Source organism: Primulina eburnea, chromosome 3 (assembly GCF_022965805.1).
Source record: "Primulina eburnea isolate SZY01 chromosome 3, ASM2296580v1, whole genome shotgun sequence".
NCBI lineage: Eukaryota > Viridiplantae > Streptophyta > Magnoliopsida > Lamiales > Gesneriaceae > Primulina > Primulina eburnea.
This window is the reverse complement of record NC_133103.1, coordinates 46,840,339-46,854,886: the sequence shown is the minus strand read 5'-3', so window position 1 is coordinate 46,854,886 and position 14,548 is coordinate 46,840,339. Positions and strand designations below refer to the sequence as shown.

The 14,548-nt window shown below is 36.3% G+C and overlaps 1 protein-coding gene across 1 annotated transcript in view; it reads left to right on the top strand.

Annotated features, from left to right (window-relative positions):
* LOC140827689 (histone-lysine N-methyltransferase ASHH1) overlaps positions 1 to 13,948 on the top strand; it is a 31,741-nt gene extending 17,793 nt beyond the window's left edge. The window contains exons 3-10 of the mRNA XM_073190468.1: positions 994 to 1,150; positions 9,784 to 9,870; positions 10,065 to 10,149; positions 10,231 to 10,324; positions 10,453 to 10,651; positions 11,579 to 11,613; positions 12,401 to 12,872; positions 13,424 to 13,948. Coding sequence (XP_073046569.1) covers positions 994 to 1,150; positions 9,784 to 9,870; positions 10,065 to 10,149; positions 10,231 to 10,324; positions 10,453 to 10,651; positions 11,579 to 11,613; positions 12,401 to 12,872; positions 13,424 to 13,699 — 1,405 coding nt within the window. The 3' untranslated portion in view covers positions 13,700 to 13,948. The remainder of the gene's footprint in view (positions 1 to 993; positions 1,151 to 9,783; positions 9,871 to 10,064; positions 10,150 to 10,230; positions 10,325 to 10,452; positions 10,652 to 11,578; positions 11,614 to 12,400; positions 12,873 to 13,423) is intronic.
* The last annotated feature ends 600 nt before the right edge of the window (positions 13,949 to 14,548 follow it).

Genomic DNA, 14,548 nt, shown 5'->3' with positions numbered 1-14,548 from the left:
TCATTTTATGCAAAATGGTTCTCATAAAATTCTTTGGTTGATTGCCTCATAAATAAAGGAGTCCTTCCAAACTTTTCTATTAAAAGATAAACTCAAATCCTAACCATATAATACTTCTCCTAATCACAGCATTTATCCCATGTAAGTGGATCATACGAGACATTGATAATGATCTTTTGTTGAAAAATAAACAAATAGATATGTAGTAAACTGGAGTCATACATAATTAAATAAACTAGAGTCTTGAAAATCAAGTAAATGAGAGTTCTAAAAAATTAAGTAAACTAGATCCTCTATATGTAATCCTTAAACCCTAATATGCTATATTCTAATCCATATTGACTTCATGGGGGATACATATCAATATAGTACTACTAACACCACCAATATCCGATAGACCTTTCTTAGTGAGGCTTATTATGATCTAATTATGACTTCAGGTATTACACTTGCGGAAGTTTTTTAGACTTTTTTTTGTCATTGTCTTCGAAGAAGATTCAAATCGTTAATGATTTTGAGGAGTTGATTTTGGTTGTTTTCTTCATTTCCTTCTTAGGCTCTTGATTTGTCGCTAGCTTTGCATTATTTCTTTCTTTCCTTTATAATGATGTCTATCATTTTCCAATTTAGTCGATCAATGTTAATTATAATTCATAAATAATAAATATCAAGTCCACCAAAGTAATATTACACCAGCACCAAAAGCATCCCAATTTCTTCGAAGCTACACAATTTTCCAGAGTTTATGCATGGCGTCCTTAAGCTTTTGTGACATGGTATCCTCCCTGCCTACTAGTGTCCTTCAGTTTCATCCCTTTTAATGTTTTTTGTTTTGATATCTACTGGTTGCTTATTTTATAAGACTGGTTTTGACTTACGTTAGTCACATGTTGAACTGTACTTTTATGAAGCATACTTCTATCTATATATATTAATTATTTATGGACATCTTATAAGAACTGATAAGTTTCTTTTTAATTTTATTTATTACAGATACAAAAAACTTAAAGAGGAGGATATTTCCATTTGTGAATGCCACTATGATGCCTTTAATACAGAAAGTGCATGTGGAGAAAGCTGTCTGAATGTACTAACAAACACAGAGTGCACACCTGGCTACTGTCCATGTTTGGAATATTGCAGAAATCAGGTAGCATAAATTATATTACCCTCTGTCTTTTTTAGGGTCAGAAAATACCAAGTGAAAGAAGGGTATTCATAGAATTGGCTGAATGCTAGTACATGAATCACCTGCTTAGAATATTTTAAGTGTTTCTTGAATCTGTTTCCTGATATTTAATAATATCCTTTGTCGATCTTCTCAGACTTTATGTTTAGTTATGTGATTTTATCCAGCGGTTTCCCAAATTTCTAGAGCATGTGAAAGGTGAATCCTAGGGCTGGGTCAAGTTATGTTCTGCTGATTCAAGAATCGTGCAATCTGCGTTACAAAAGCTAAAGAGATCGTTGATGGCGGGGGTTTGATTTTGTGTTTGCTTTAAGTAGATAGTGTTGGGTTAAGCGCGCATAAATGAGAGTAGTACCGGGAGATGTGACTTTCTGGGAAGTTCTCGTGCGTCAAGCTGCTGTCATTGCGTCGCTTGATCAGGTTGGCTAGGTAGGCCGTAAAAAAGTGACATCAGATATTAACGGGTAATATTGTTTATGCTGGGGACTGGGCCGGTGGTAGATAAAAGTTAAGACTGATCTCCAAGTGATATGTGACAACACCAACAGATAGACAGACACGCACCTCTCTGGACTCATGGGCCTAACAGTCCGACACATTAGCACTCAAGTAGGAGCACTCTGTGCTGCCACAAGTATAAGAAAATCAAGTTGCGTATTGACTAAAAGCTATAATTCTAACAATTGATATCAGAGCCGTAAGATTTTGATAATGCAGTTGACCTTGTGAAGGAGCAACAACATTTGGGTTGATAAACCCTCTACTTTTAATACTGTACAAATCACGTTTCCGCCTGGGATTCTAACCTGACATCCATCTACTGAAGAAGTGGATGTGTCTGGGCAATTAATCCGACATCTTGGTGACCCTGAACAAGAGCGATAATGTTTGGGTCAAAAGAAGAACTTAGTTTGGAAGTCCATAGAGATGTTGTGGGCATGAAAACACAAGACTTGTATCCTAGTGGGCTTGAACACTCATTGGTCCAGCTCACCATTCATAAATTGAATGGGAAAATTATCTGGAATGGGCCCAATCCATTAAATTGGTAATTGACGGCAATGGAAGACTAGGATACTTGACAGGATAAACAAAGGGGCCTGAGAAGGAAGATTCAAAACGGAGCTCATAGAAGTCTGAAAATTCCATGGTAATTGCATGGCTTATAAACTCCATGGAACCTTCAACATGGAAAACCTATCTGTTTCTTCCCACTGTGAATGGCGTTTGGGATGCTGTGAGGGAGACATTATGATTTGGAAAATTCCTCCCAGATTTTTTAGTTGAAAACCATGTTGTGGAATTCCAAGCAAGGGGAAAGAAACATGATCGATTATTACAATGAGATGTGAGCACTATGACATGAACTAGACTCGTGTTACAGTGAATCTTGGGAATGCAAGAACGACAATATAAAATACCAAAAGCACATGGAAAATGATCGTGTATATGCGTTTCTTGCAGGACTAAATCGAAAGCTTGATTATGTTTGTGACAGAATTCTGGGGAAGAAACCCATGCCATCCTTTGGCGAATTTTTTGCAGAAATAAGAAGATAAGATAATAGATGTCGGGTAATGTCAAGTAGAAAACCTGTGCCTACAACTGAAGTGTCAGCCTTGGTGTCCAATAACACAACCAGTTACTAGCAGTCTTGACAATTGCAGAAAGGGGAAATAATCAAGTGTACGAGACTTGTTAGGAACTGCATGGCAAACCACAAAACTGGAAGCCGAAATTTCCAAAACTAAAGGGTTGAGAATTTAATGCAAATCACACTGAAGCTGGAGAAGAAACCGGGGCAACCTCTGGAAAGCCTATTTTTAGTAAGGAACCATTAGACCAATTGTATAGACTTTTCCAATCCACGCAGTTCTCGAAACCCACTTCTGTGTCATCCTCTAGTTCATTAGCTCAGCAAGGTAACTTCTTCCAGCATATAGTTTTACATACATCTATCTTATTGGATGATCCATGGATAATAAATTCAGGAGCAACGAACCACATGACAGGTTCATCTAGATTATTTTTATCTTATACCTCATATGCAGGAAACAAAAAGATAAAGATAGCCGATGACTCCTTATTCCCAATTGCAGGAAAATGATCCATCGCTATTTCAAAAAAATTGACTTTGCACAATGGTCTCCATGTCTGTAATCTTTCTTATAACTTACTGTCGATCAGCAGGTTTTTTTTTTTAGGAAACATAATTTATTATAATGTTGATTAAAGTGTACAAAAAGCGGATAAGCAATCCGCACGATAGAAAGAAAACAAAACCAAGACTACAACGTCATAATCACGACCATACATATTTCCAATCCCTAACTAAATCTGAGATACAAAGATGCTTATACTCTGGCAGTATTGTCGACCAACTCGGGACTCGGAATTTTATTTTCTCCCAGACTTCGTCCACTGACACTGTCGATCAGCAGGTTGACTAGAAAACTTAACTGTTATGCTAAATTCCTCAAAATTTGTGTGAATTTAAGGATTCGGACTTGGGGATGACGATTGGTAGTGCTAGGGAGATAGTTGGAGTCAGCTTCTTTGAGAGGTCTGACTCGCATAAACAAGCCCAGCAATCCAGCATTGAACCAAGTCCAAGTACCAAGGATATAATGTTATGGCATCGTAGACTAGGACACCAAATTTGTCATATTTGAGACATGTTTCCAGCTCTTTTTAAGAAAAAAAATTCTTTTGAATTTCAGTGTGAAGTCGATTTGCTAAGCATCATCGTGCCACTTTTCCAGCACATTTATATCAAGCATCTACACATTTTTTCCTTGTTCATAGTGATGTTTGGGGACCGGGCCATTTAAAATTCCAATGATTTCTTCTGCAAAAAAAAATGTTTATCTCGTTCATAGATTATCATACATGAATGACTTGGGTATACTTGCTAAGTGAAAAATCAGAAGCTGGACATGTTCTCAAAATGTTTTATACAATTATTCAGACAGTTTATGAAAAATATTCGAGTGTTTCAGAGTGATACTTGTAAGGAGTATTTTAGTCAAATTCTGGGGCATTTTTTTTCAGAAAAATGGGATAATTCACCAAAATTCTTGTGTCTGAACCTTCAACAAAATGGTGTGGCCGAGAGGAAAAATAGACATCTCCCCGAAGTAGCTAAGAGTCTCATGTTCACCACTGGAGTACCCAAGTACTTGTGGGGATGAGCTATTCTAACTGCCACCTATTTAATTAATTGAATGTCTTCTAGGACCTTAAATTTTTGACCACCTTTATTCATGTTTACAGACTACTTCCCCTTGTCATATTTTACTTCTGACATATAGCCTCGAGTGTTTGGATGCATAGCCTTTGTCCATGTGTATGAACGAGATAAATTTTATCCCCGGGCATTGAAATGTGTTTTCGTTGGATATCTTTCTACCAAGAAAGGATATAAATGCTTTGATCCTCGAACAAAGAAATTTTTCTTGTCAATGGATGCAACCTTCTTTGAGTTTAAACCTATTTTACTCTTCTGCTGGGGGGAGAATTTACTTGAAGACTCGTTTCTTGGATTTCTCTCTCTTAATAGGAGCCCTTCTGATGTCATACACGTGAGTCTAGAGCCACCAACAACACAAGCGTTAGTGTCCACCAATGAGAGTGACATCGTAACAAGGGGTGCCAATGAGCATGTTTGGTCAAGTCTATGTGAGAAGACATCCTCGGAGCAGGAAAGGCCCAATGATCCCGCATGACCATGAGACGGAACCGAGAGAAGAATATAATGTCACAACTTCTCCAAATCCATGTAATGAATCTGAGCCATCTCTAGATCTCCCCATCGCCCTTAGAAAAGTACTATATCATGTACTCAACATCTATCCTGCAAGAATATTTCTAAGTCAAATCTCTCAGTTGCACTGTGTAGATGTTCCTAAGTCTATGCAGAAGGCTCCAACAGTTCCACATTGGAAGAAGGCTGTTCTTGAAGAAATGCATGCCGTGAAAAAGAATCAAACATGGGAGACAGTGTTGTTGCCAAGAGGAAAGCAAACATTAGGCTGCAAATGAAGAAAGCAAGTAGGCTACAATTGGATATTTAATGTAAAACTCAACTCTGATGTTGTCAAGGGATTCACCTAAACATATGAGATTGATTATTAAGAAACTTTTGCTCTCGTGGCAAAAATAAATACAACAAGAATCTTGCTTTCTTTAGCTGCGAATCTGGATTGGCCCCTACACCAGTTAGATGTGAAAAATGCTTTTCTCAATGGCAAATTGGAAGAGAAAGTGTATATGAATGCTCCCATTGATTTTGATGATCAATCAAAGAAAGAATTTGCAAATTTAAAAAGTCTATATGGACTAAAAGCAGTCCCATGGAAGTGTATTTCTCGGTCTTACCTGGCTTTTCATCAACTTATCAGGGGGGTGCCTAAACAGGAGAATATCATTCGGTTCTGGGAGGATGTCTGGAGGGAGATACGTCATTTAAATTAAGATTTCCATCTTTGTTTCGTATTTGTACTTCTACCAATGAACCCATTCGTCATTTCATTGATGTTGTCAATAGTGGGGATAGTCTTTCGACCATTTGGCATGTCAGATTTAGAAGAGATCTTAGTGAGGTTGAGGTTCTAGAGTTCACTGACTTGCTTCGAGTATTAGAGAGGGTCAGACTGGAGAGGGGTACGGAGGATGTTAGAGTTTGGAGGGGGGACCCTTCAGGTTTGTTCTCTGTTAGCTCTTTTTATTGCTCCTTCTTCCCTATTTCCACCTTCCCGTTGTTCGATTTCTTTAATACCATCTGGAAAGTTCCTGTCCCACACAAGATTAAGATTTTCTCGTGGATCGTCGCCTTGGGGAAGTTGCCTACGTGTGATTCAGTGCAAAGAAGGAAGACTTGTGTTTTAAGACCGCAGTGGTGTTGCTTATGTCGACAGCACGAGGAGAATCAAGATCATATACTTCTACACTGCTCCTTCACTACAACGATTTGGGCTAAAGTTTGCAACGAGCTGGGGATACAATGGGTTATGCCGCGGCATGCTAAAGATCTCTTTCATTGGAATTCAGGAGGCTCATTCAACAAAAAAAACAGCGATCTCTGGTACATGATTGTTCACGGCATATATTGGTCTATATGGTTCGAGAGAAATCGAAGAATTTTTGAAGAAAAAGCAGAATCTGTTGACAAATTATGGGAAAACATCAAATTCAGAGTCGCAACTTGGACAACTACCTTGCAAAAGTTCGACCACTTGTGCATTTCAGATTTATTGAGGGACTTCAAATTTATTTTGTCATGAAATTAGTGTTTCCTTGTAACGACAGGGTACTTTCGAGTTGAGGTAGCTGTACTGTTGTCGTGGAATGCTCATCCACGCTCATATTGTAATTTCATAATATTTTAATAAATTTAGTTTCCTATAAAAAAAAAAAAAGCAGTCCCCATGAGCGTGGTTTGAAAATTTTTCCATATCGGTAAAAAAACAAGGCTATACTCGAGACAGTCAGATCACACAATGTTTGTGAAGCATACCAAGGGTGGAAAGGTGGCGGTTCTAATTGTGTATGTTGATGACATTATTTTAACAGGAAGCGATGAGATTGAAATAACAGGACTGAAAGAACGTCTGGCATCATAGTTTGAGGTCAAGGACTTGGGCCCCTTGCGTTATTGCTTGGGAATGAAAGTTGCTAGATCAAGAATCGGAATATATGTCTAAAAAAAAAGTATATCTTGGGTCTATTTGAAGAAACTAGGATGATTGGTTAAAGACCTAGTGATACTTCTATAGACCCAAACTTGAAACTGAGAAATGTGATTGAAGGAACGCATGTTGATACAGGGAGATATCAATGATCAGTGGAAAAGTTAATTCATCTTTCTTACACACAACCCGATATTGCCTTCGCAATGAGTATGATGAGCCATTTTTCATGCACTCTTCTTATGAGGAACGCTTGGAAGTTCTCTACAAAATCTTGGGATACTTAAAGAACACTCATGGGAAAGGATTACCATTCAAGAAGAGTGACCAGAGGAGAATAGAAGGATTTATAGACGTTGATTGGGCTGGATCAACTACAGACATAAGATCAACTTTAGGGTACTGTACTTCTCTGTGGGAATCCTAGCCACCTGGAGGAGTAAAAAAATGTTGTAGCGAGGAGCAATGCTGTAGTTGAATTGAGGGCTATTGCAAATAGAGTATGTGAATTACTATGGCTTAAGATGGTCCTTGAAGAATTGAAGCTAGAAGTAGAAATGCATGTGAAACTGTTGACAACAACTCAACTATTAGTATTGCAAATATTCCAGTTCAGCACGATCGAACCAAGCATATTGAGATTGACAGACACTTTATCAAGGAAAAGTTAGAAAGTGGGGTGATATATATTCCTTATGTCAGCTGAGCGACAAATTGTAGATTGTTTAACTAAAGGGCACTTTCGACCAAAATTTGAAGAATTCACAAGCAAGTTGGGCATGATCAGTATCTTTGCTCTAACTTGAGGGGAGTGTGGAGAAAGAGAAACAAAACAAGTTATTTGTACAAGATTATTTGAGAATATTTTATTTTTGTTGTGTAGATTATAATTAAGATAGTTAATTTTTTGTACCATGAATTAGGATTGCTAGTTGTGTATTATAATGAGGCACTTTGTATCTTAATGAAGAGAAGAAAAATATTATTCATACCACTGATACAATGTTCTTCTCTCTCTTGTGCATATTTTCCTTGTATTTGGTTTGTTCGCAGATAGGATACATACATAGTGAAGTACTAAAGTGTGATGTTTCATCCTATTAGCTACGTTTAGTAGTGGCAATTAAGTCTGAGCACAATGGATTTTTCCCTTTTTCTTGTTCTGGCTTGTTATAAATTGATTTCTTGATTTTAAAATCACCACAGCGCGGTTAAAAGAAGCTTGTCACGTTCTTAAATATTCCCAGGTTACAAACACACCTGGACTATTATGACAACATAAGTGTGAGTTGAACCATCGGCAGTAAGTAATACAAACTTTTTACTTTCGCCGAGGTTCTTCCACTTTTGAATAATTCTGATTTTTCTTGCTTTAATCCTCATGCTCCTACTTGATTAACCTGGAGAAAGTAGGTGTGATTTTTCATTTTGTCAGTTTCTCTGTAATGTTTCTACCTTGGACAAAGTAGTTTTATATTCTTTTTATTAGTTTCCCTGTAATACCTCCATGTTATAACCTTTTTGGTTCTGAAAATGTAATTATATTCCTCGTTAATTAGATTCATTATTAGTTGTACAAAGCTTTAAAGCCTTTAGAGAGTATGATGCACTTTCAGAAGAGAAGTGTGGGTTCCATTTACAGGGACTCTTGAAACTTTTCTATTTAATACTTTTATCAAATATGTATGTCACCCTCAGGGCTTTTGTTCTTGACATGTACATTTAGATTTTGCACTAGATCATCTTTCTGTTAACACTTTTGGGATCTATAATTCATTTTTTTTGGTGATCCTCAAAAGAGTTGAATTGATAAGTGAAATGCATAAATGAATTCCTCTCTTATGTTCTATTTCTTCCTGAAACAAGGTATGCATATTTGTTGCTGGGCTCTCTGATTCAAGCTTGTTTGGGGAGCCTCAAATGAGTTTATTTATGAATGACATGCACAAATGCGCTCTCTTTTTGTTTACTACTGCCTGAAATGATATTGGATAAGATATGCATATTTTTCACATAAACAGAGTAAGTGGACAAATTTACTCCTCTATTTTCTGTTCCATACTTTGACAAAATTTATGTTATGCAACAGCTTTTCACAATTGGGTCCTCTATATAATAGTCAACATAAAGAAAGGTTATGCTGAGACTCAAGTTTTTTGTTGTCTTCATTGGAAAGAACACAAATCTATATCAGTTAAAGAAACAATCAGATATCATAAAGATTCAATATGAAATACGATTGTTCAAAATTTGATTATGTTTGGTGAATTTTTCTTAGGACATTATCACTGCTATTTTTCGATATAGAAATGGGAAATAATTTTGTATGTGTTAGTTCGCCCATACAGCCACAACACCCACTTTTGCAAAGTATTGTTCACATTAGCTACTTTTAACATTAGAAAGCTTGTGTTTCTCTTCCTTTTTTACTATCTATACTGATTTGGTACATAAGCGATAAAAAATGTAAATTTCCTTATCGAGACAATAAAAGAGACGAATGATCTGTGACGCAATGTCATACATGTCACGAGTGAAAGAAGCTGTGGAGATAGTAAAGGAATAAAAATGTCAGCATGCACCACTGTGTTCTACAAACATCTGGAAATGAACTGCATGATGTTACTTTGGCCTCATAAAGTGCCACTTGTCTTATGATTAAAAAATGCATGTTCGGTTTCCTATTGTTTCATTTCATTAATTGAATCTGACATTAAAAAAAAAGGGGAAACGATTATTATTCAGAAGGATTATCTATCCTTGTTGTGAATGTTTGACACTAGTTTATATCCTATGGCAATTTGGAATTAGTAAAAGTCCTCTCTCTCATCAAGTGGTTTATCTTTGTTAACTAGGATGCAATGATTTATAGTATCTCACTGATTTTCGGTGTCCTCTTGATTGTAGAAATTTCAGAGACGTGAATATGCAAAGACAAGGTTGTTTAAAACTGAAGGGCGTGGATGGGGTCTTGTTGCTGATGAATGTATAAAGGTTATCCATTAAACAAATTTCATTTTTCTTTCTTATGAGGTCATATTATAAATTTTAACATCAGTTGTAAAATATCTTACCGTTGGTTCCAAAACTACTATACAAGTCCCATAGGCTTGATTAATCTTTGATGTTTGTTTGCTTATAGGTCTGAATTTTGTCCATGTAAACATTCTTTTTCCTTCTGTGATCAGGCTGGACAATTCATTATTGAGTATTGTGGGGAAGTAATATCGTCAGAGGAGGCAACGGAAAGGTCCCATACTTATGAAACCCAAGGCAAGCAGCAGTCTCTGTTATATTTCTGACAGTTTATCATTGTTTTGCATTTCTTATACATTCGTGCATTAATCCATGTAGGTCTGAAGGATGCATACATAATTTCTCTAAATGCAAATTATTTTATCGATGCCACTAATAAAGGAAGCATCGCGAGATTTATAAACCATTCATGGTAAGTCAAGCAGAATATTAAAAAAGATTGGATAAGATGTAGCAAAGCTGTTGGTCCATTAGTCTGTTGGTCTACTGGACTAATGTTTGATTTAAGAGCCACTCCTTATAATTTTCCTAATTTTGCAGCGAACCAAATTGTGAGACAAGAAAATGGACAGTGTTGGGGATGACTAGGGTTGGAATATTTGCAAAGAAAGATATATCTGTCGGAACTGAACTGGCATATGACTACAACTTTGAATGGTATGGAGGTGCCAATATCCGTTGCCTTTGTGGAGCAAGTAATTGTTCTCTATTTCTTGGTGCCAAGTCCCATGGTTTCCAGGTGCATAGATTCTTGAAGAAATCTTGTTAAGTTAGATGTTCAAAATATATAGCCATCCCTGCTGATATGATCTGGTTTATTCATGAAACCAAGGCGATACCCATCGATTGCTTTATGTATACAATGAAGTGAAGTTTCAGTTGCCTACTAGTGATGAATATGACAGTTATGCAAACACTAATCATCTCTACTTACGCCCTTACTGGATAATTGACAAAAAATATTTCACATGCCTTCCTGCCACTGTTGATGTTAATTCATGTTTCCGAAATTTGGAGACGGAAAATCTGTTCTTATTCGTTGGTGATTTAAGGTAAGAGCCTGTCAAAGATGAATACATGCAAAAATAGAAGATGAGATACAGAAATATTGTTATGGGCCCCAATTATTATCAGGCCTAGATATTTAACAAGATTAAGCCCCAAATCAGGAAGCCCATAGGTAGTTAGAGTTCACGTGGAAGGGGAGGGAAGAAGAAGAATCAAAATAGAGGAGAGGTAAGGGGATAGTAGAGGAGAGGTAAGGGGATAGGCATTCAGTTATTCTTCAAGAGTTTTGTTACTAGCATTGCTAGGGTGAAGGGAGGTTTATCTACAAGAGATTTCTTCTCTGCAAAAGATATTTCAATATACATAGCTCATTTGATCTGTTAAAGTGCTAATACTATTCTTTGGTTGTAACAAATAGCTTATTCTAATTTTTTGTTTCTCTGTGGATGCTGTCCTTTTTTGTTTCTTAACTACGAGCATCTTTTTCCCGACTAGTAACATCAGTGTTTCGTGTTAAATTTATAATATTGTAAAAGAGAGATTTAAAATAAAAGACATATAAATCATGGGCACGTGACTAAATTATTTCTTAATGCCCAACTGATTTTTCATATTGATTGAGTCCTATAATAATATTATGTTCTTTGCTGTTTTGTAGGAGTACAACCATGTGTGGGAAGATGGGGATGACAGGTAACGTTTTATAAGTTTTTTAAGATTTGTGCTGTATTTTTACTTTGAGATTAAAATTGTTAGTAGTCGTGAAATTTCTTCCATGTGTACTTGCAGTTGCTCACCACAAAATCACCTTTAAAACAGGCAAAGGTCTAGAAACAAGTTCTTAATGGTCCAATAAGTTTAAACGAAGAATGAAAGTACATTAAGGAAGGTAAACACGTCAGAACTCTGATTCTGCGACAGTGAGAAAGCTTTCACCAGAGAGTAGCCATTAGAAGCTTGTAGACGAACACTGGATGAGATGACATAGTTAGATGCCAATTGGTGATAATATTTGTCACAGTTGTGATGTGTGGATAGTTCTTCTGATCTTTTCAGCAAAATATTAAATTTATTTGGTTTGGCCACGGATGTTGATTGATCTTATGCTAAAATGTTGGTAGAGAGAATTTTATAATCTATGCTTAAGGAAAAATGGAGACGGTGTCCCGGGAATGTGCCAAGAAATAGGTAAAAGAAAGGGGCGAAAATATGTCACTGCTAAAAGCTTTCAGAAATATGTGATGGTCCTCAGGGAGAGCTGCCTTTGACTTCCCGCATCTTTCTGGAGATTTTGATCTTTATTCTGTTGTCTGTTAATAATTGTCTTACATAATACAACCCTATGCATGGTTAATTTCCTAGACAACTTATGGGTCTCATATTCATTTATTTTAACTGAGCTTCAAACTTGAACTGATTATCTTTCTTGCATAATCTTGCATTTTTTAACACTGAGCAATATCTGACCTATGTATTTCAGATATATTGTGGAAAATATTCCTCTGTATGATTCTGCTGAGGACGACCCTTTTCCAAAGTCTGCTTGCTCTACAGTTCGTCTTACACAGGAGTCTCAAGCTGGTGGAAGAAATACTCTCTCTGTCTCAACGCGTGATGGTGAAGTATCTGAAATTAAATTGGAGGCAACTATTAGTTCAGTTCGCATGCCAGGTGAGGCAATGAATCCCGTGGAATCTGAGAAGAAAGATGAACCAGAATTATGCTTGGAAGATAGAAAACAAATCTTTTCACAAACCAATGCAATGATATCTCGGATCCGAAGTAACAGTGCCTGTCGAAATTATAAAATTGGACCAGCGCCTACCACTAAGAAAAAATCACAGCTTCCCAGGCAGAAAGCAAAAATGTCAGGCCGGAAATTTGCAAGTTGCAAACCTGTTGCTGAACTATTTGCATCAGAAGAATTCCGAGAGGAAATATCAAAATATGAGGTACATAAGGTTTCTCTATATTGTTTAGTTGGGAAAGTAATACTTGATCACTTTTTTTGGTGGTTCTTTGTTTACCTCTTTATTGTGACTTAGGAACTCGAGTTGACTACGAGTCCAATAGTTCCATAACTTTTATATACATTTTTCACCAAAAAAATAGGATATTTAATATCAAGGACATGCCTCCACACTCCTTAATCTTGTTTGCTTGCTAATTCACCTGATCGATCTATCATGTTGTGGAATGACAATTTGTGCTGTTTTTGGTGTGCATAATTTTATTAAGGTTTATTTTTTTATTTGGCTTTCATAACAACTGGAATGCAGTTTTTCTAGAATAGGTAATTCTCCTTGAAATTCCTACAAGCATGAATTTTGTGCACTTCCAACCGCATTAAATAAAATCAGATGGTGTAAATGTGAATTATTCTCCTATCCTAGTACCAGTACCCAATATGTTCCTTTGATCATTAGTGTAGTTAATGTCACTGATGCATTTCCTGGTAATTACTGCCCATTTTTACTTTTTAAGCTTGCTGATAATGTGGCAGGAACTTAAAAATAAAGCCACCTCTGAGCTGAATTTACTATATGATGAAATTCGCCCTGCAATAGAAGAACGTGAAAAGGACAGCCAAGACAGCGTACCTACCAGCTTAGCAGAGAAGTGGATACATGCTACCTGTTCTAAGTGGAAATCAGAGTTCGACTTTCACTTTAACATCGTCAAGAATGTCATTTGCGGTCCCAAGATGGCTAGTGGCAGTGAACTAAAGACTTCAGGAGAAGAAAATAGCCAGAATGAAATGAAGTATTTGACAAGCTGAAGTTACTTGGTTATGGAACAGTTAGAGAGGTGGATTCTTCCGTTGTACTTCATATTATTTTACTATTCATTGTGAGTTAGATATTCAAATTTTAGTGTTAAAACTTAGTTTAGACCATCAATCGTCTACCATTTGTTACCTTAACTCAAACCATTCAAATGTATGAAATTCACAGTTTTTTTTAAGCTGAATGTCACCTCAGTGGTGAAGCACTGAAACACAAATTGAATATGGTGATTACTTTGAATTGAGACGCAATATCCACGTATCACAAGGATCGGGACATAATTTGGATTGTTACGATATCAAAAGTTTCTGAATAAAATTTATTATAATGACTTTTATCCCAAAGTATCAACGTCGCATGGCATGACTCGAAGTTTACGCTTTAATTGTTCAAAAAACTTAAAGTCATTTGGCATATGTTAGTATAAACTCTAATAAAGCGAGATATAAGTGATCTAGAAGCCCCCAATACTTTTGTACACAACTGCGGTTAGCCTGACTGCCCAAAAGACACTACTGGTTGTATTGTGAAAACTGCTCTAATTATTCGGCATGTGTCAGATATCATTTGTCCATAGTCTTTTCTTAAATATTTTCCAAAATTGGTAATTGGATTGTGTGCCACAATTACATCCACTATTCGAGTGTGACTGCTTGCTTGTAAAAGCATTATACTCGATAAAGAACGCTTTAGCTGCTTATAATTACATTACAAGTTATTATGGCTACTATTTGCAACTTCATAAAATAACAAAAAAACCAAATAATGTATGTTCAATCAAAAAACTAATATATATCATATTGTTCAACTTACAGTTGGCTAAGTAAATTTTCATCTAGAGG